Source organism: Gymnodraco acuticeps, unplaced genomic scaffold (assembly GCF_902827175.1).
Source record: "Gymnodraco acuticeps unplaced genomic scaffold, fGymAcu1.1, whole genome shotgun sequence".
Classification (NCBI taxonomy): domain Eukaryota; kingdom Metazoa; phylum Chordata; class Actinopteri; order Perciformes; family Bathydraconidae; genus Gymnodraco; species Gymnodraco acuticeps.
In genome coordinates this window covers 2940731-2962911 of record NW_022990021.1, presented here as the reverse complement: position 1 = coordinate 2962911, position 22181 = coordinate 2940731, and the positions used below count along the sequence as shown (strand labels likewise).

Genomic DNA, 22181 nt, shown 5'->3' with positions numbered 1-22181 from the left:
AGTTGACATCTCCAAATTCCTTTTTATGTCCAACAAACAGTCCACAACCAAAATATATTTAGCTGAAAATCATAGAAAACTAAGAAAACCAGCACATTTGAGCGTCTGAAATTACGGATGTTTGGTTTGAAAATGACATCAATAAATAACTAATGATTAATTATAAGCAGCAGATTACATTTGTTTTACTTCTATGTTGTTGGAATTTTCCAAACACATGCTATTCCCTGGCTTGGCAACACAACCATTTCCTCAAAAATCACATCCTACTTAGTCCTCCAAAGTGCTATTTTTATTATATTCCACTGCAACATCTCAGTGAACATCCCATTACAGAACTGGAGCATCTCTCTCTCTGTAACCACACAAGTGTGGCTTTCAGTCTGCCTCTCCTCCTCGCTGCCTCTTTGAGGCTGCATGGCCCTGAGTCCGAGGGGGATCAGCTCATAATCCCCCCCGTTCCTCGGCAGAACAGATAAAGGCGTGGCATCGGTTTGAGATCACATCCTCTCAGTGTGACCTGTAGCGCCCAGCCAGCTGTCTCACGCCAGCCAACAATGATGCTCTGCAGAAAGCTGACGATTGGGGCGTTCGGGCGGATGAACACGGTCCCGCTGGGGGAAGCTAATCGGTGGGAAGCGAGGCGTGAAAACAAACACCTAGCAGTCAGACGCACTCACATTGAGAAGATTTTCCTCCGAGAATCAATCACGTTAATAATCACCATCGACTTTCCTCACTGCAAAAACAGTGTCTCTTTGACGTACAGCAGAAGGTCTTTCAGACATCATGCAGACATTTATATTTCATTCAAACAAGGAATTACTGATTGAAAGGAATATGGCAGGCATTATGCTGGCTTATGAAAATGTGATGCTATTTTTTTCTTGCCTATTTTAAACATCCCTGCATAGGTGAGAGACAAGTGTGTGTGTGTCACTGAAAGCTTGTCTTTATTTCACACTGATTGGCACTTCCCCTGGCAACAGCCCAAACAGAGGAGCTGCTGGTGGGAGAGCCGATGACTCCGGGGGGGGGGGGGGGAGCGACATCTTGTGACAACTCTGTCACATTTATTTCATCATCGTCCATCTTCCGAGGAGTCTCATTAGGTCATTTCTGACAGATAAAATCACATTTTCAGGACAGATTGGATTGTGTCTGTCCAGGTCAGAAAAAAAAAGGCAAAGCATAACAGCTGGTGTCTTTTTGAAAGTGTAACAACTGCATCTTGAGCAGCAACTAAAGTATCTGGTACGGGTTATATTCTGTAAAAGCTTGTGATGTATTCAAGAGAAGCAGAGCAGCAGACACAGATTTGTGTTCCTTGGTTCCTGTAGACACGCAAATGGAGCTAAACTGAAACGAAATCTAGTCGAAAAAACCCACAGACATGCAACCATGACTGCCCTTGACACATGGCTTAAGATACGCGGAGGAAATTTGACAGAAAATGTAACAGCCTGCCCCCTGTGCCCTTACCCCCTCCTTCCACCACCAGCAGCATACAAATAGAGCCACAAACGAACATCCGCAGCACAGAAAGACACATTCATGTGGCATGCGCTGCAGCTTTCAATCACGACAGGAATTGCAACTGAAAGAAGGAGGCCCTGATGGAAATAAAAAACACTGCAGAGAAAAGTCTAAAGAACGTGTGTCGAAAAGGAAGATTCCGTACGATTGATACATTTCCATTTGCACTAGCAAGGTTCAAAGTATTGCTATGCTTGAAGTAGAAATCGCGAATCCACATACTGTACAAAGACCAGGGAATAACACACACACACACACACACACACATGCACAGGGACACGGCTCTAACCCCATTTGATCTGTGAACATTCCTGAGCTGCAAAATCTTAAATATTAATGGACTCAAATACGCAAGTTCTAGCTCAGGCTCATGAGAAAAAGAGACGTTTTCTTTCCTGATTTAATTAAACACAACAGGCAACATCATAAACATGCACGCAGGCTTAGGGTTCACATTTAGATAAAAGAACAAAGCCAAGGCACGAAAGATGGATTTTCCGACTGGTATTAACTGCTCAAAGCGCATCAACAATAGAAGAGATATCTTCACCTGACTTTCTAATTAGGAAACCAATACTGTTTGTTAAAGCTTGTAATTGTTTAAACCTATGCACCACTGTTAAGCCTATTTTGAAAAGAATAGCTGCTGGTGCATTGGAAGAAATAATGAATTGCTGTAGTATAAGTCATCCTAAGAGTTACACCTACACAAACATCTTCTCAGTTATACGTTACTCACACATCCATGGCTGAGTCTGCAGTGTATGCTGATGAAATCTCACACTAACTGATAGCAAAAAGAAGCCATTGAAGGGGTGATGCCAAGGTGCCTGAGGTAAGCTGTGTTGAAAGGAGGCCATTTGTATCACCTTGGTTAGAAGTGCACCTAAGGACACAACAACATAACTGCAGTTTTCTCTCATCAACGATTTACCGTCTATCGTCCGCTCCACGACTCCACAGCACCTAATGTTGCAGCTTGTACACACTTCACAGGTTTATCTATTTCTAAAGTACAGCAGGGATTTGGACCTGCAGCAGCACTCTCCTTCCTAATAGAGATAGATTCAGGAACCTCTTCACCAGCCAATACGCCTGTTAATTGACTTTATACCAGCCTATCACTGCTCTTTGACCTGGTCTCTTGACACTGACTCTTCTGTGGTCTGAGTCCAAATTGTCCTCCCATCTTGTCTATATACTAAGCAGTCTATATACCATCACAAAATGCATGCAATGCGACATATTTATAGCCTATGCAGTGCACAATGTAGTTTTGCATTTTCTCTGCTGAGAAGAAAACAAAGTATCTTCTAAAACACACACATGTAGACCACAAACCGTCCTAAACCTCTATCGCTTTCTACCGTTGAGTGTGCACTAACCAGCTGGTTATTAATGAATACCCATAATATTTTAACAATAAACTGTTCAGTGCAACAGGCTTTTAACTCCAGGTTATGTTACCATACCCATTGGTATAACACAGTCATATGTTTGCACGAAATTATTCTGTCATTATTATACAAGTTAATTAGCTGATTATGTCCTCAATCTATTGATTATTCGTATCCCAATTTCGTTTATAAAACATCAGAAAAAAATGATGTCATAATTGCCTTGAGACCAAGGTGACATCGTAAAATTGTTTCGGTCTCACAATCTAGGAAGAACCTAGGTAATGATGGACATTTTTTTCCAGATAAGAGATTTGATTAATCTTTTGTCAATGTATAACTGAAGGGACCAATTATTACCCCACCTCTATTTTTGTAGGAACACCATTGTTGCATGGATAACCTTAACATCAGCAGAAACATGGAGTGAAATAATTTGCATACCAAACTGTGTATTCACTACAGAATGATTATGTAAAGTTTTTGCAAAGCACCAGCAGGACTTTATTATAATTGACATTAACATTTTAAATACCTTAAATGAGTTTCCATCATCAACTTTGATGAGTCGCCACATCTCATTAAAATGTATGCCAATGCCAACAAGAGCAGAATGGATATTACAACAGTGCATATGCAAGGATGCCTTCTCAAACTAGGATATTGATACACAAACTAAACAGTAAAACGGCCAGCAGGATTTACTGTTTGTCAAATACAAGATCCTACAAAATGTGTTACATTACAGACAAAGACAAAGCGTTCACGCGCCAGACAAATAGCGGTGGTTTAACCTTTAACTTTGTCTGAAACTGTGCCTGTGTTTAATATAAATGTGGCCCTAACCCTAACCCACGCAGTTTAAAGCGAACCGGCTGCATCTTGAAAAACATTAAGCACGGCTCAATATTTGAAACTTGTATCGCGCGACATCAGTATAAAGAAAATGTCCTCGCGCGCACAACGTAGCCCTAAATATTCAGTTTGAACTTACATCTATGGTTGCGACGCTTCCCCTTGTACATGGTCATTGTGTAGCGGTCCAGCTTTGCGCTCTTTCAGGTCCTCTTCAGGTGCTTCAGAGACACAGAGCGTCGGGACTTTTGTGCTGCGTTACTTTGAGAGCAGAGCAGGAATAAATGAGCCCTTCAGACCGGGGATTGGAAGCGCCGCTGGAGCGAGGACCATACCAAACTGGGAGACGGGGGAGGGGGGCAGGACTACACAGCATCTCAAGCATAGACAGTATGATTTTAAGTAAGTCAATAAGTAATCATACATCACCTAATTAGGAGGAAATACATCTGAATAAGGTGTGAATACAAATACATGACTTGAAACAATAGAGTAGTCTGTCAGGATTAATTTAGTGCAATTTCTTCATTTAGTAGCACTAGAAGAATCTGTCAGGATTCAAAGAGTATAGTCTCCTTTTTCAGCTCATTTTTATGTAGTTATTTCTGAGGTGTATATTTTCTTTTCATACACTTACAAGTTATATGGTTGATTAATTATTCTATATAGGCTGTATACTTATACAGATGTACTGCCATGCTAATTGCATTTTAAGGCTGCACTAAGCACAGTAAGCTTTTTAGCTCAATGCAACAGGTACATTTTTATAAATTCTTATTTTAGCATGATAGCATGTATTCTAAACAAAACTAAACACAAGCGTAAAATAAGGCTGATGACATGAGGATTTCATGGCAATCCATATATTGTTGCTGGGATGTTTCCCAGGAGGCATGTTGTGTAGTGGACTAGTGCATTGGTGTCCGGATCAGGGGAGCACAGGTTCAAACCCCACTGCAGTCAGCATGTCGTTGTGTCCCTGGGCAAGACACTCCACCCCAAATTGCTCCTGTGGGGATTGTCCACAGTTTTGAGTATGTAAGTCGCTTTGGATAAAAGCGTCTAACAAGTAACATGTAATGTTTCAGGCTTGTTTACAGCACCACCCATAATGCTAGCATGACAAAACATACAGAATTAGTTCGCTCTAAATCAACCAAATGTATTTTTGTACTTACTACCCTTCAAACGTGCCTCAGATTTCTTCAGATATTATGTTAGGAATACATTCATTTGGATTCACACACATAGAAAAAACATTTTATTTTTGCAAATCCAACCTTTAAAGAAGGACCTTGAAGGTGAAACTGTAGCAGTGATAGGTCCTTTCTGTATTACGACTTCTCTGACTCTGTTTCTGCATACAGTGACATTGGTATAAATACAGGGACGTGCACAGACATTTGGAGGGGCTATTGCTCTAAACTAGAAAAAGGGCCTCCCCCCCCCCCCCCGAAAAAAAACACAAGACCTTTTGAATTTTTTTCTAAATTAAAACCAGGGACATTTTTTGTTTTGCGGTACATATCTCATTAAAATATCTAATGTTACTAACTATTAAAGAAAAAATGGGGACAATTCTGTTTTAATGTAGGCTAGTTTGACCATTGTAACTGCTGTGCGGACATACTGATAAAATAGGGCTTCTAAGTAATTTTTTTAAATAAACTCACTAATTAATTAAACCAGTTCAATACGCATTATTCTTATTCTTATCATTCTTTATGAGCGCAGTAACGGTAAGGTATCTAATTACTTATTTATTTAGTATTCCATAACTTAATAACAGAGATGGTCAAACTAAAGTGGTAGAGACATGGCAGAAATCCTACAATGAAGCGGGACAGTGAAGTGTTCTCCCGTATGTGAGAGAGGGCGATCAAGAAAAGAGAGCGAGCGGCCCCGTTGAGGGAGTTTACAGATGCAAAGACACAGAAAGACAGAAGCACAATAACAAGTATATTTAGGTTTTTTTGTTGTTGTAAATAACCTTTGCTTTCAGCTGTCAGATTGTAAACAAAGTCACGTGACTGGGGGCAGATGACAGCGCTGACAAGGTGTGTTTTATCGCAGCGAGACGCTACAATACTAATTGTGGGCTTATCATGTTGATTCGGCCACAACAGAAAGAAAAAAAATCTCTTGCTCTCTTTAGAGGGGCAGGTTAGCCAAAAAGGGCAAAAGGGCCATTGCCCGGGAAACATTAGCCCGTACCTTTGCACGTCCCTGTATACATATAATATTCTACTCCCACAAGAACCTCTGGGCACAATTGAAAAAAGGTGCATCTCATCTTACTTGCAAAGGGTATTGTGTTGCTACGGAGACAAGGATATGGAAGCAGCCTGGATGTTTTTGTGCAATTCATTTCACTATATCATATTTGTATGTGTGGGTTGAATAAGAACACCTGTTTCTTGGCCCAAGATGAATGTGGAGTAGAAACAAAACAACCCTTAAAAAGCCAACTTCATGGAAGTAGCAGAAATTCAATCAGTACGTACTGCTTTCCTTTGCTGCTGCTCTCACCTAGTCAAGAATGAAAAATGGTTCGCTTCATGCTTTACTTTGATACCTAGAAAAGATGAAATCCCTCAGTGAGTTTTGTGAAAATAAAAAAGAATCAACAGAGAAGATTGTACTTGTGTATGCCCTGGTATAGAAAGGTAAGTGTTTTGTTGTATAAATGGCTTTTTAGCATTTTTTGTATCACATTTCAAACTCCTTCTTTGAATGTGGAAAACAGAAATACAGCTACAATCCTGCCACAATCATCAGCACCAGCAATGAGAAATAAAATGGTATTCAAAAGTATAGCAGGGACATCTGGTGTCCATGATGGATTAATACAAGCAGCCTCAAGAATGCAATAGAAGGCAGAACATGAGGACATTTGAATGTGTAATGTTAATTATCTTTATGTGCTTACTTTTTCAACTTTATTATCCTCAAAATGAGAAATTAATATTGTACTCTACACAGGGCCAGCTGCTACATACACTTAGACATGCACAGTTGGTGGAGCCTGGGACCTAAGATGTTCATCGTCATAACTACACTGTAGCTATGTTTGTATGACTAATACAAGCCTTGAACCTTCAACCTTGACTCTTTGACTTTTTTTCAATGAGCATCAGAGCAAAACTTCAAACATCATTGTGCAGTTCCCCTTCAACTATATAGAGCATTTGTAACACCTTTGAACGGTTTCTAGGTTTTCTTTGACATTACACTTTATTTTAGTGTTGTTTAAAAAGAAAATGGTCTGGACAGTATGTTAACTGCAAACCAACAAAAGGTGGACAGACAGTGACTATTAGCTAAACATAGACCAGTATTTAGCAGATATAGAGCCAGATACTTCCCTGTGCAGTTGGTGGTGACTGAAAAAGAGTTAAAAATGGAGAGTATATAATATAGTAGGTGATCAGAAAAGAGTTTGTCTTATTAGCAAAAAAGCTGAAAATGCATTAATGCTTGTTTCACTGCCATCAGGTGGCCAAACATACAAAATGCACACCTGCAACTGTAGGTTAAACTAGTTGTAAATATTTCATAATGGAAGAAAGGGTAACACCTTGAAAATACAAATGTTCCCAAAGAAGCACAGTGCTGTCATTTTTCCATTATAATTGTTCAATTATAATTGTGTTCATATTAAATTATGTCTTCTTCTTCTTTCTTCTATTATTGTAATATATAACATATGAACCCTTTTCTTAAGCCACTGCCTACTTGCACCACGGGGTGCTGAGTATTCCTTAGTGTTAAGGGAAGATTTAAGTGAAAGCTGGTTCTAACTTGGGATGTATTTTGTCATTCTGGAATGATTTTTCCCATGTGTTTGTGTCTAAGTGACAATCTTTTTTGAGAATGCTCTAGTATTGAGCACGGAAGAAACTGGCAGAGCCTTAACTGACTGCAATTGCTAGTTTGAAAGACTCATCATTATGTCCAATGTCCTCTCTATAACAAATCACCTCTGACTGGCAGAGAAGTCTCTACTCCATAGTTTCTCTTGGAATAAAGTCACACTGTACATTTATATATTCAGTTTCATATTTAATATTCCATCTGTCACATACTCATGTATATATAATACCATGCTTTATGTCTTGTTATTGTTAACAAGTATATTTTCTACTTTCTTGTTTATTTATTGTCTTTTAATTTGTATTGTCTTTTTATGCAGCTGCAACACAAACATTTCCCAAATTGGGATCAATAAAGTACTATCTTATCTTATTTTATGAAAGGCTCAGATTGTTATCATAAATGTCTGATAACATTATGGTGTCACATTTAATTATTGCATTATGTGACTTGTTGCGAATTGACAACTTTGGCAATTTTAGTGAGACTTTGACAGAGTAGTAAAATAAAACATTTTATTTTCTGTTGAGTAATGTTGAGATAATAATAACACAATGAGCGAGTGGCCAAAACAAGCACTCTTTTTTGGACGTAAATTGATAAAGAGCATTTTTCTGAGTGACTGCATTGCAGCCTGTTTAGCTGCAGTTCTATTACTCAATACTGGACCAAATACAAAAATGGTGGTCCCTATTAGACCCCACAAATGTTCTCCAGGTTGACAAACAACTAAATTAGTGAGTTTAATGCACTAATCACATTGTTACCCTTTTTAAGATACAAAGAGATTCTAAGAAGTTCATGCATCAACCTCATCTAAAGTGCTCTCCTTTGTCAGACCGTCTCTGCTGGCATTTGAAACACACTGTGTTAACAAATGGCCCTCATTAATAGCATAGATGGACGGATGCTGTGGATGCCCTCGGGAACATTTCCTACATGATGGATATAAATCTGCTCAAGCCGCATCCCATTGGCCTGTGCCTTACAGCCTATCTGAGCTCATTAGACAGGCACTGCTTTTGGCACTGAGTAATTGCAAGTGTATCTAGTGTCAACTGATGCAACTGCTTAACAGTCTGCGACAGAAAATCATCTCTCTTTGCTAAGCTTACACAGCCTTACAGACTTATGTGATCGGATTTGGTCCAAATTGACAGGCCAGTGTCAAGGTGTCAACATATTTTAAAAATAAACTCAAAACAAACTCTCTTGGGAAACAAAGCTTGTGTGGTAAATCTGCACATTCAGTTCATTTAATAACATCAGCATTCACAATGAAAATAAACTGTCTATAATGCACTCAGTGCAACATTATGGACTTTTTAGCAGAGTTTTTTCTTAAACATTTGCTTCTCAGGTTTATATAGATTGTGCTATACTACTCAAAGGGACAGTGTGTTCAAAGTGGACCTTATAGTCGGAGTAATAACCATTATCTCCTCAGAGAGTTTTCTAAAATAACAGTATTAAGGAGAAAACAGGCATCCTGTCCTACACACACACAAAACCACTCTGAAAGGAAAAGCGTAAGGAAACCTCTTAACAGGTTTCCAACAAAAGCTTTCCTGTGGTTCAAGTGTTGATTGCCACCCAAACCTAAGAAGAATAACTGCACACTCTAGTGGAGAAAACACAACATAGCAGCATCCATCCCTTTCAACAGAGAGAAACATCAACATTTACACCGTTCACATTAGCTTCTCCTCATAAGGTGGACATCAGAGACAAATTAGGATGTATGTAGCAGACCTTACATTTAGATACATCTTCTGTCTATACTGTGTGTTGAAGTTACTAGGGTCAGTGGGCAAACATTTGTCCAAATATTTTGTTCAAATGTCATGTTTTTACATCTGGACTTTATTATCTAAAATCACAAGATCGGTTACTGTTAATCAGTAGATGGGTTTAGCTGTTATGCTAAACTGAATGGGTTTTCCTTGAATATATAAATAGTAATCATTCATCCATTTGTTTCCTATTTTATTCAGGATCATAATGGGAGCTGATGCCCTTCCCAGCATGCCTTTGGGCCAGAAGCAGAGAACAACCTGGCTGCCAGTCTGTTACAGAGCATACCATGCAGATAGAAAACAAACTAACACATTTACATTCATAGGTTTAAAAGTCTATTCTATGACAAGTGTTTGGAGCATTGTTCAATATAATATAAACAGAACCAGAAACAATTATACATGAATTCAGTCAAAAATCAGTTTCGATAATAACATCTGTAGTGACATACAGTGTGTTGTAAGGTAATGACTGCTATCTAAATTAAAACAATTCACATTTCATTGAGCAGAAACTCTTGTTCCCACGCTAATAAAATGCTGAACTAGCAAAACAAAATAATAATATGTTGACATTGTTTGAACCCTTTTCTTCATTAAATTGAGAGACCATTTTCAAATGCTAAAACAAACATTCTCCCTTAGTGTTTTAGCCCATTGAGCCCATCTCCTCTAGAGTAAGACATGATTTAGATTTGTTAGGCCCTAATCTGATTATCCCTTTCTCCTGTTCACTCCCCTTGTTTCCCTCCACCATCCTCTCACTCACAGATGTGTCTCTATTTTTGCTTCCTGTTCTCCATCTGCCAGGGTCAGATAGCAATAATCTGTATTCAAATGTTGAACTTGCCACAATTGCTTTTCATACAGACATTAAAAGCTGCCAAATCCAATTCAGCTCACTGTCAGTGTCACAGAAATTCACATAGTCTGCAGAGATAATACAAACCACACAGGTAAGCGGCAGTTCATAGATATCTAATCACAGACAACAATGTCTCCTGTAATGGAGCCACAAATTACAGTCATTGCCAATACTCCAAGGAAAGACACAGTGAAGAAAGGGGATTTAACTTCATCTAAATGTGTACATAATTGATTAAACAAGCATCTGATTTCTTTGCCATGAGTTGAAGATCACTCGTAATAAAGTGATTACTATACCATGGATGACAAATAGCATTTTTGACTAAAAAACCTTTACGAGAAGTACAATTCTGGTACATGATCATATACTCTATGTCCGTAAGTGTTTAGAGGACTGACTGTTAACACATCTGCTCACAAGATAATGTTTGTAGTCACTTCTTTCTACTTTCTATTGACATCACAGAACGGGGGTTTACGTATTGTAACCCTAGTTCTATAAGCACAGGCGGAGCCCTCTACTGGACATTATGGGTACTACTCTCATAAATGTGACGCGAGCGTTCACACACTGAAGTTGTATAAACGTAGCCAGACAATCAGGGCGAGCCTACCTGATTGCGCGTGCAGGCTGACAGTATATAAAGGCAGCTACACCTCCTGACTGTCATCCTACACCCTCTTCAGCGAGCGGCATGGGGAAGACAGGGCCCCTAGGTAGAGGGCCCCGCCTGTGCATATAGAACTAGGGTTACAATACGTAACCCCCCGTTCTATCTCACACAGGCTCCGCCCTCTACTGGACTCTATGGGTACAGTGGGTGGAGCCTCGATGAATAAACGCCCTGACGCCCAACACATCAACCCACCACACTGCCCCTGACCGGCCTTTGGTTAACAGCCATCGCACCCCAACTTCCTATCACCCGGTTGTGACCGTGGAGAAGTCGGGACCGCAGCTTACTTGGCTGGGTAGAGCCTAATTGGTCTGAATAAGCCCATAGCTCCACCCTGCAGGTGCCAGCGCAAGTGACTACACACTGCGCACCACGTTTCCCAGGTACCTAAGGAGCATGGGAAAATGTAAGTGTACTATGTCCTCCACACCCACACGCTTACCTCGTGTAGAGTGTGCACAGACCTCAGTGGGGGAGAGTCTTCCAGCCCTGTATGGGGCTTACTGTGCACCACGTTACCCAGGTCCCTAAGGAGCATAGGAAAACGTAAGTGTATTATGTCCCACGGGGTCAGATACAGCTTACAGACCCACAGCCCCCCTCTTTTCACCAGTCCACCAGTTGCCCCAGCAAGCACAGACGATGAGAAGGAGCCAGATGTCCAAGAGATAGAACCTTATGAACGGGCTTGGCGTAGACCAAGACGCCACCGTACATATGCCCTCCACACTCACGCCGTCGAACAAGGCTATCGACACAGCCACACCACGTGTGCACGGACCCCAGTGGGGAAAGACTCTCCCCCCTCTGGAAGACTAAAGCCGTCTAGCTGTATAACCCTTCAGGGAGAAGAGCTCCAGAGGCTCAAACGGTTCTGTAACCAAAGCCTCGAGCACCAATGGCAGTTCTTATTGCGGGGTGGAGACATGCACCACTGGGCACTGTCTCCTGATCCCCTGGAAAAAAACGCTTCATAAGCGGTTGGCTAAAGACTGATCTGCCGCCAAATCCCTCATGACAGGACGAGATGGCTGCTGCATACACCTTGACTGTGGCATGAGCAAGCCCCTTGTCCACCATCAGCTGTCGATATAATAGAGCCCAATGCACCGGACAGAGAGTCTAGACTCCTTTCCTCGCACCAACGTTCAGTCTGCCTGAAGCAGGGACGTCTGTCTGTTCTCTGACAGAGTGGCACGTAGCCTGCCCTCCTTCTCGATGGGGCGTACACCTCTGTCTCGATGGGGGCTGCATCGAGCAAAATCCCCAGATACCCCACCTGCTGGTGAGGTATGGGACTGCTCTTCCTCCAATTGACTGCAGACCCCCAACTTGGTTTGGTGTAAAGGCCCCTACACACCAAACTGACACCAAAGAACACGTCCCGACGGAACACGACTGTTGTGTCGCCTCACGTCTCCTGCGTCTTGGCTAAACAGTCACACTGGAACACACCGCAAAGACTTCAGCCGACGGCCAAGTAGCACGTACGAACTGCGCATGCGTGAGTGGCAATAACTCTCCTTAGCAGCAGGCGGCGGTAGTGTGTAGTCATCATTCAAAATAATCAACCAGAGGACAGACTGCTTAATATATACATTATACAAACAACAAATAGCTACATACTGCAGCTCGAGACAAGCAGCACAGGGATCAAATCAAATCAAATTTATATAGCACATTTTTAAAACGATTTTCGGTCGAGCCAAATTGCTGTACATGCAATAAAAACACTTTACTACAATAGCAAACAGAAGACAATAAATGACAACAGCAAAAATAAAAATGAGGGACAGGCCCGGGTTTCCTGCAGTGGCGACTCCATTCGCTTGCCTGGAGGTAAGATACTTTTTACTTGTGCTTTTCTCAGGTGTTGTCCCGCTCGCTGAAGAGATGACATTCAGGAGGTGTAGCTACCTTATATACTGTGAGCCTGCGCGCATTCAGGTAGGCTCGCCCTGATTGGCCGGCTACGTTTATACAACTTCAGTGTGTGAACGCTCGCCTATCATTGATGAGAGCAGTACCCATATAGTCCAGTAGAGGGGGGAGCCTGTGTGAGAGAACTGTTTTCTAAAAAGCATGCCTAGGAAAATAATCTCTTGGCATGTAAATCCCTTTTTATAACAATCTACAGCAGATTTGCAAAAGCATGTCCTCTTTTGTCCTGAGGTAGTCACTGCCTTACAAAAGCATCACAAAGATCTCCCCTATTCATATTGATCTATATCAGGGGTTTTCTATAGAGGCAAAGTCCCGCCCATCTACTTCCGACCCATGGGACCTTATTTATGTATTGAAGTCAATGGGGAGAGAAAACTTATCTTTCAATCCCATTTGAATTGTGCCATAAATTACACATATGATGCCAATCTTAAAAAATAATTTCCATGTCAAAAAAGTCACAGTTTGTCGTAAAACTGTTGAAATATAAGACTAAATGTACGCAGCTAGAAAGACTACAAATCCCAGAGTCGCGTAAGTGATGTCATGACTGATGTCATTATTGTTTTCCTCCACTAAATATAAGAGATAGCTAAGATAAGATGACTTTAACAAGATGCCTGTGTGCTTAGTACCAGGTTGTAATCATACCAGCAATGGGTCTTGCTCGTTATTTCGCTTCCCGTCTGATGAAAGGACCAGGAGTGGCTGGATCAAGTTAGCTACCTAGCTAGTAGCAAGCACGTTAGTTAGCATTACAGCCTTAGCCTTGTAATTTTTATTAGCCTTAACATGAAGTAACATGAAGTAACCCAAAATGTTAAACAGTAAGAGTAGTAGTGTAGTGATTGACATTATTCACCCACGGAACTATGGGTTGGGGTATTGTTCCGCACGGACATTTGAGTTAACCGTACTTCCTGTTTACCCCGGTCTTGGCTTCCCGGGCTTGAAGCTGTTTACATGTTGTTCTGATGCTTAATACAAGTCTAGCTTGTACTTTTTTTTTTATAAATCTTTTTATTAGTTTTCGCACAGATATCAAACATTTTCAAGACATTACATGTAAAATACTGTGTTTTCCTAGTACAGTTGACAAAAAAACACAAACCCCAATACCCCGCAATCTCATTCACACAAACATACAAGGGGGGGGGGCAAGGAAATAAAAACAAAATTAAATAAAGGGTGAATATTAAATAGTATTTCAAAGAAAAAGGGGGGGGGGGGATGCTCTGCTGAGAATTAAGTATGGGGTTCTTCACCAATAGTAAGGGTGTCAATGTGGTCCAGAAAAGGCTGCCAGGTGTCATGGAACGTCATCAGGGCGCCCCTAAGGGAGAACCTAATCCTCTCAAGCCTGGCGCAATACAGGATTTCATGAATCCATCTATTATGGGTGGGAGGGGAGGAATGTATCCATTTAAGGAGAATAAGCCTCCTGGCAAGCAGAGTGGTGAATGCGATAACTCGTTTTGAGGTAATGGGTGCATTGGGCATCAGGAATTCCGAAAAGGGCAGTGAGGGGGCTAGGGTCCACTGTCTCACCTAAGACCTCCCTAAGTGAATCAAATATTGCAGACCAGAACTCCGATAGTTTAGGGCACGACCAAAACATGTGCATGTAGTCAGCCAGAGATTGTTTACATATATTACATGTGTCAGACCTGTCAGGGTATATCCTGGCCAGCTTAGCGTTAGTGTAATGTACTCTGTGCAGAATCTTGCACTGCAGTAAGCTATGCCTTGCACATATAGAAGAGGTGTGTACCAGGTCTAATATACGTCCCCACTGATCATCTGACATGTAAATCCCAAGGTCCTGGTCCCATACAACTCTAAGGGAATTTAAGCAAGTAGGATTTATCTTAAAAATGTTATTATATATAATGGAGGTGAGCTTCCTTGAATCGGTCTTAAGTGATAAGAAAGAATCAATTATCGAATCAGGAGGCCGGCCTGGAAATTGGGGGGTATTTATTTTCCACAAAGTGCCTGATCTGAAAGAATCGGAACAAGTGAGAACTTGTAAGGTCAAATTTGTTGGCTAAATCTTCAAACGAAGGGAAAACACCACCAGCATAAAGGTCGTTAATAGACCGCAGGCCTTTGTCTCAGAAAGACAGGATCCGAGCACGACGGGAGGAAAAGGTGATTGCGATAGACCGGGGCTAGACCTGATGACGCTTGAAAGCCAAACTGCTTCCTAAACTGACCCCAAATCTTTAAAGTGTTTGCGAGCAACTTGTTTAATTGGAAAGGGCAATTGAGAACATACCACCGACCAAAGTGGGAGACCCGAAGAGGAAGCCTCCATCTGGGCCCATCGAGGGTGTTCGCCCTGTGCCAAATTAGTGTTCCAAAAAATAAGCTTATTAATATTACATGCCCAATAATATTGGCGGAGATTAGGCAGGGCCAGGCCACCTTCAGACTTAGGGAGTTGAAGAACTACTCTTCTGATACGAGCCCTCTTGTTGCACCATAACAAATTGTTAATCTGCTGGTCAAGTGCTGAGAAAAAGGATTTATTTATAAATATTGGAATGTGTTGGAAGGAATATAAGAACCGAGGTAGCACCACCATTTTTATCAAATTAATGCGTCCCATTAAGGAGAAAGGCAAGGAGGACCATCTCGCTAAGTCTGCTTTGAAGCACTCTACTAATGGACTAAGGTTCTTGGCAAAAAGCTCAGTAAACGATTTAGTAATATGGATACCCAGGTATTTGAATCCCTCTGAGACCTTCTTAAAAGGAAAGAGAGCTTGGGGAAGTTTTTCAGCGAGGTTGTTAACAGGGAAATATTCGCTTTTCTGGAGGTTGAGTTTGTAGCCAGATAGCTTTTTAAATTGCTCTAAAATGCTTAGAATTATAGGAAGGGAGGACGATGGGCTGGAAATGTACAGTAAAAGGTCATCTGCATACAAAGAGAGCTTATGCAAAAAACCGAAGCGCGTGATGCCCCTAAATCCTTCCTCACTACGAAGCCATAAGGCTAGAGGCTCGACGGCGAGCGCAAATAATGACGGAGATAGAGGGCAACCCTGCCTATTTCCGCGAGAGAGCGAGAACAGACCAGACTTAACACCGTTGACGTTAACTGAAGCCACCGGAGATGTATAGAGGAGTTGAATCCATGAAACAAAGTCCCTGCTGAAACCAAATTTGTTAAGTAGGCCTACATAGAACAGATATCCCCACTCTACTCTGTCGAATGCCTTTTCCGCATCCAAAGAGAACAACAACTTCAGGGGAACTAGTAGAGGGAGAATAAATAATGTTAAACAACCTTCTGGTATTAAAAAATGACTGTCGTCCTGAGATAAAGCCTGTCTGGTCGGGATCGATCAGGCCCGGCATCACCCTCTGGAGACGGCTAGATAGAACTTTAGCCATGATCTTAAAGTCTACGTTTAAAAGGGATATCGGCCTATAACTGCCACACAAGAGTGGGTCCTTATCTTTCTTCAACAGTAGAGTGATTGATGCCTCAGACAAAGTAGGTGGTAACTGGCCTTTCAGAAAGGCATCATTGAATACTCTCACCAGGATCGGGGCAAGTACAGAACAAAACGTTTAAAAAAACTGTGTAGAGTAGCCATCAGGACCAGGCGATTTACCGCTCTGTAAAGATTTGATAGCCTCTGTTACTTCAGAGATGGTCAACGGAGCTCCCAGATCACCAGAACCTCGACTTGGGGATAAGCTAGAGTGTCTAAGGGGTTAGGGTTGTCCCAATCCTATGGAGAAGACTGAGGTGTATAATTCAGAATAGTAGTCTGAGAAGATATTACTGATTTCGGCAGGGTCTGTTGTAATATCACCTGTTGGCGACTTCACTCTAGGGATCAACCTGGAGGCACCGGCCACTCGCGATTGATATGCAAGCAGTTTGCCTGCCTTATCTCCCTGCTCAAAACATCGTTGCCTGGTTTGCAGAAGTTGCCTCTCAATCTTACCAGTTGATAACAGATCATATTGAGATTGAAGCTGAAGCCGTTTTTAATACAAAATAGAGGTGGGATTAACCGAGTATTGGCTGTCTACATTTCGGATATCATCTGAAATTTCTGCCAATTTGGATTGCTCCGATTTCCTGAAATGTGAGACAAAAGAAATGATCTGCCCACGAAGATAAGCCTTAAAGGACTCCCAGAGTATATCACTACCAATATTCAGAGTGTCGTTTATCTAAAAGAAAAATGTGATTTGTGTTGCAAGAAAAGCCTTCAATTTGGGTTCGGACAGTAAATGAGGACTAAATCTCCAGAATTTAGAGGGTGGTCTACCATGGGGACAATTGATTTCTACAGAAGTAGGTGCATGGTCGGAGATAACTATGCTATGGTATTCACAGGAAAGAACGCTATGTAATAGTTTATCGTCAAGTAAGAAGAAGTCTATCCGAGAGTAAGTGTGGTGGACATGTGAAAAGAAAGAGAACATTTTACTGGAGGGAAACTTAGTCCTCCACGGGTCCCTCAAGCCCAGCTTGTCGGCGTGAAATTTTAAGACTTTGGTCGATTTAGATTAGTAAACTGCTTAGTGGACGATCTATCAAGCTCTATATCCTGGACCAGATTAAAGTCACCCCCAATTATAATTTGATGCTCATTGAGATTAGGTATAGAAGTAAAGAATTTGGATATTAATTTGTCATCGTCCCAATTCGGAGCATATAGCGAGACCAGGACCACAGGTGTATTTTGTAATTTGCCAGATACTATAACGTACCGGCCGTTCGGATCAGATATAGCAGTGTTTAGTTCAAAGGCAATATCTCTGTGTATAATGATAGCTGCCCTTCTAGCCCTCTCGGAAAACCTCGAATGAAACAAGTGACCCATCCATGGCCTCTTGACGCGAGACATTTCCGCCGTGCGGAGGTGTGTCTCTTGTAAAAAGCAGATGTCTCCTCTAAGGTGTTGCAAATGTGAAATTACCTTGTTGGCTTTGGTGATATTGTTCATCCCTTTAACGTTCCAGGAAATAAACCGGATATTTCTACCACTCACTGACATAGTCCTTTAAATTGTGGCATAACCTGAGCAGAGAATAAAATAAAAGGGGGAGAGAGAAAACAGGAAATTGGGGGGGGGGGGAGAGACACACACACACACACACACACACACACACACACACACACACACACACAACCCCAGTCCCATTGGGAACATCAAACATGTGTATCTCCTTGGGTACAAACATTCCTGACGTGGGTCAGTCCTATCCTTCCCTTACTTAACCTCCGTTCCCTCTACATTGAACAGTGAACAAATTCCCCATTAAAAACCCCTGAGTTAGCTGCCATAACCGACATCAACCTGGCAGAATAACACCAATTATTTGAGCACAACCAGCTAATCACAAACGTATGTAAACAGTGAGACTGACATTCAACTTAAAGTGCTATATTTAGAAACAGTGACCAGTCTACGTAAACATTAGCTTACAGGGAGTCCTTCGTAAAGTAACATCACTAGTTGCCGTACAGTTCAGCGTAGCAATAGTGCAGTCCGGGCTATGCTAACGAGCAGCTAAGTTAGACCACTCAGTAATGTGGCAAGTTAGCAGATGGGCCGACCATAGCTACTGTGTTTTATAGCAATGCATGCTACCTCTGTTTAGCGGCAAGATACTTCTTAGCTTCCTCGACAGATGACAGCCGAACTTTGTCTCCATTCTCCGCCGTAATCATCAGCTTGGAGAGCAGGCCTGAGTCCGAGTTTATACAGCTGCGCCATCACCTCGCGGTACAGAGCTCGCTGCTCCTTGAAAACGAGATGGTGCATCTCAAGGGGTTTATCCCAATCAATACAAAATGTCTATATAATCTTCGTAGAAGGCAATCGGTTTCCCCACGTACCGTAGATCCGCTCTCATTTTCCGGGCTTCACGGATGACTCTTTCCTTGGTCTGGAAGTTGTGAAATCGGATGATGACAGGCCTCGGCCTTTTCCCAGGCTTCGGCTTCGCGGCTAACGACCTGTGAGCCCGGACCAGTTCAGGAGAAGTAGGCAGGATTTGGTCGTAGTAGGTCGGAGAAGAAGGCGGTTGGTCGCGGGCCCTCAATTGACTCCGGGAGACAAATGATGCGGATATTCTTGCGGCGGCTGCGGGCCTCGATGTCTGCAGTTTTCGCCCGCAGCTTAGCATTGCTAGCGGCTAGCTCCGCGCATGTAGCTTCCAAAGTCGACAGGCGCCCATCGACCAAATCCGCATTCGACTCCAAAGAGGTAATACGCTGCCCATGATCAGAGATAGTCGCATGAATCAGATCAATTTTGGACTCGAGTGCGGCGATGACAGTTTTGAATTCCGTTGAGAGGGACACTTTATGGCTCTCCAACAAGCTGGTTAGCGCCTCCATGCTAACGTCGCTAGTAGCGACGTTCTCCGTAGGCATAGAGTCTTTCTTGACTTGTTTTGCGGGCTTTGATAGCATGTCTCCTTAAGTATAAAGTTGCTCAGCTGTTATGTATCGACAAGTGTAAGTATGAAGTGAGTAATGAGGTTTCTACCTAATAAAAAAGTTGGAAGCGAGGGAGCGGAAGAAAACACGTCTACTCCTCACTCTTCATTCCGGAAGTCCTAGCTTGTACTTTTGATACACCGCCTCCGACTCCCGTCTCTCGGCACTACATTGGTGACCCCGGAATAAGTCTCGTAGAAGGATCCGAGACTGAACCGAGCATGGCAAATAACGCAGTTTTTTTCAAACTGCCGGAGTTTTGGGAGACATCTGCGGCTGCATGGTTCGCACAGACGGAGGCTCAGTTCGCCCTCCGCGGAGTAACTGATGACGCAGCACGCTATTTCCACGTGGTTTCGGCACTGGGAAACTCCACTGCGACCCGGACGGTGGGCTTTATTACATCTCCCCCTGCCCAGGATATATATGCAGCGTTCAAGGCTTTCCTGCTAAAGACTTTTGAGCTGTCAAGGTCGGAACGGGCCCGACGCCTGCTCGCTATTCATAGCCTGGGAGACAGCAAGCCTTCCGACCACATGGAAATGATGCTCAACCTGCTAGGTAAGGAAGAACCCAATTTTTTGTTCATAGAACTGTTTCTTCGGCAAATGCCGCCGCATGTTCAGACAGCGCTCGCTAAGACGGCTATTACTGAGCCCTGCACTCTAGCCGAAGAAGCTGACCGGTTCTTCCTGGCCACCCAGCGTTTTACCCTTGAGGTGCTGGCCCCGACACGCAGCGGCACCTTCCCTGGTAGAGGCATGCCACCTAGCAGAAGCTCCGGGGCCCACGTCAGCAACTCCAGCCCTGGCCTGTGTTCTTACCATGCACACTACGGGGCGAAAGTAAAGATGTGCCGTCCCCCCTGCACCTACAAGGCAACGGGAAATGCCAAGGCCTGCGCTCGGTAGTGGCTGCGAGCGTGGGAACATCCAACCGGCTCCTGTTCATCAGGGACACCCTCTCTGGTCGCAGACTCCTTTGTGACACAGGAGCCCAGCGGAGCGTCCTGCTGGCTACGGTGGAGGATGCCGCTGGTGGGGGCCACGGCCCACCTTTAACGTCCGCTAACAACACCCCTATTTGCACCTATGGCACAAAGACAGTGGACCTGTGTTTCGGGGGTCAGCGGTTTAATTGGGATTTTGTCACGGCTGATATCTCCTTCGCCGTCCTCGGCTCAGACTTCCTGTGCGCTCACGGACTGCAGGTGGACGTCAAGAACAGCCGCCTGGTGGACGCACTAACGTTTGCCTCGTTCGCATGTACCCGCGGCGAGGTGTCATTCAGCGGGCTCTCCAGCTCACTCTCACTGGGTGACAAGTTTCAGCACCTTCTCAGTGAGTTTCCCGACTTGACGCAGCCACCTTTTCCGCTGCCACTACCAAACATGGGGTAGAGCACCACATTGACATTGAAGGCCCCCCAGTCTACGCTAGGGCCCGGTGGCTCAACCCTGACATGCTGGCGGTCGCCAAGTCAGAGTTCGTCAACATGGAGAGTCTGGGCATCATCCGCCGCTCAGACAGCCCTTGGGCTTCGCCGCTCCACATGGTCCCTAAATCAGCCGGTGGCTGGCGACCGTGTGGTGACTAACGCCGCCACTACGCCGCCACTACGCCGCCACTACGCCGCCACTACGCCGCCACTACGCCAGAGAAGTCCTGAAGTCCTGGATGTGAGGGACCGGGTAGCGACCCGGTCCCTCACATCCAGGACTTCTCTGCACACCTGGCGGGCAAGCTGGTCTTCTCCAAGGTGGATCTAGTGCGGGGCTGCCACCAGGTTCTGGTGCATCCCTCGGACGTCCCCAAAACTGTGGTGATTATGCCGTTCGGGCTTTTCGAGTTCCTGCGTATGCCGTTTGGACTTAAGAACGCAGCTCAGTCCTTTCAGCGGCTGATGGATTCAGCGCTCAGAGACATGCCATTCATCTTTGTCTATTTAGACGACATCCTTGTCGCCAGCTCCTCCTCTGAAGAGTACCAGGCACATCTCCGGGTCCTTTTTGCGAGGCTCAACCAACACAGCCTGATTATCAACCCGGCGAAGTGTCAGTTCGAGTTGTCCTCCATCCATTTCCTCGGTCATCTCATCAGCAAGGATGGAGCCGCCCCCCTCCCGTCGAAAGTGGAGGCCATGTCCGCCTTTCTACGACCATCTACAGCTTGGGCGCTCCGAGAGTTCCTCGGGCTGGTGACGTTTTATCACCGATTCATCCGGCGGGCAGCCCACACCATGCACCTGCTGTACGAGGCCCTCAAGGACAAGTCCCCCGGCCAGGCCATAGACTGGACGGCTGAAAGGGAGGCCGCTTTCCACGCCACCAAAGCCGCCCTGAGCGAAGCTGCCATTTTGGCTCACCCGTCACACAGGGCCCCCATCACTATCACCACAGACGCGTCTGACTACGCTGTGGGCGCGGTGCATGAACAATGGGTCGACGGTGCCTGGCAACCGCTCACCTTTTTCAGCCGCCAGTTGACTCCCAGGGAGCACAAGTACAGCTCATTCAACAGAGAACTCCTTGGTCTCTATTTGGCGGTTCGCCACTTCCGTTTCCTGCTGGAAGGCTGGGAATTTGCAGCGTTCGTGGATCACAAACCTCTTACTTTCCGCACGTCCAAGGTGGCTGAGCCATGGTCCGCCGGACAGCAACGCCAGCTTTCGTACATCTCCAAGTATACCACGGACATACGACACATCGCTGGCAAGACTAACGTGGTCGCGGACTGCCTCTCCAGAGCGGTCATCAGAGCTGT

The 22181-nt window shown here is 43.8% G+C and overlaps 1 protein-coding gene across 7 annotated transcripts in view; it reads right to left on the bottom strand.

Moving 5' to 3' along the window:
* Positions 1–22181, bottom strand: part of LOC117544796 (RNA-binding Raly-like protein) — a 122055-nt gene that overhangs the window by 21756 nt on the left and 78118 nt on the right. The window contains exon 1 of one of the 7 annotated variants that reach the window (XM_034214225.1): positions 3928–4093. The exons of the other annotated variants lie outside the window; for them this stretch is intronic. Within the exon in view, the coding sequence (XP_034070116.1) occupies positions 3928–3964 (37 nt within the window). The 5' untranslated portion in view covers positions 3965–4093. Of the gene's footprint in view, positions 1–3927; positions 4094–22181 lie in introns of those variants that run through there. 7 annotated transcript variants of the gene reach the window in all.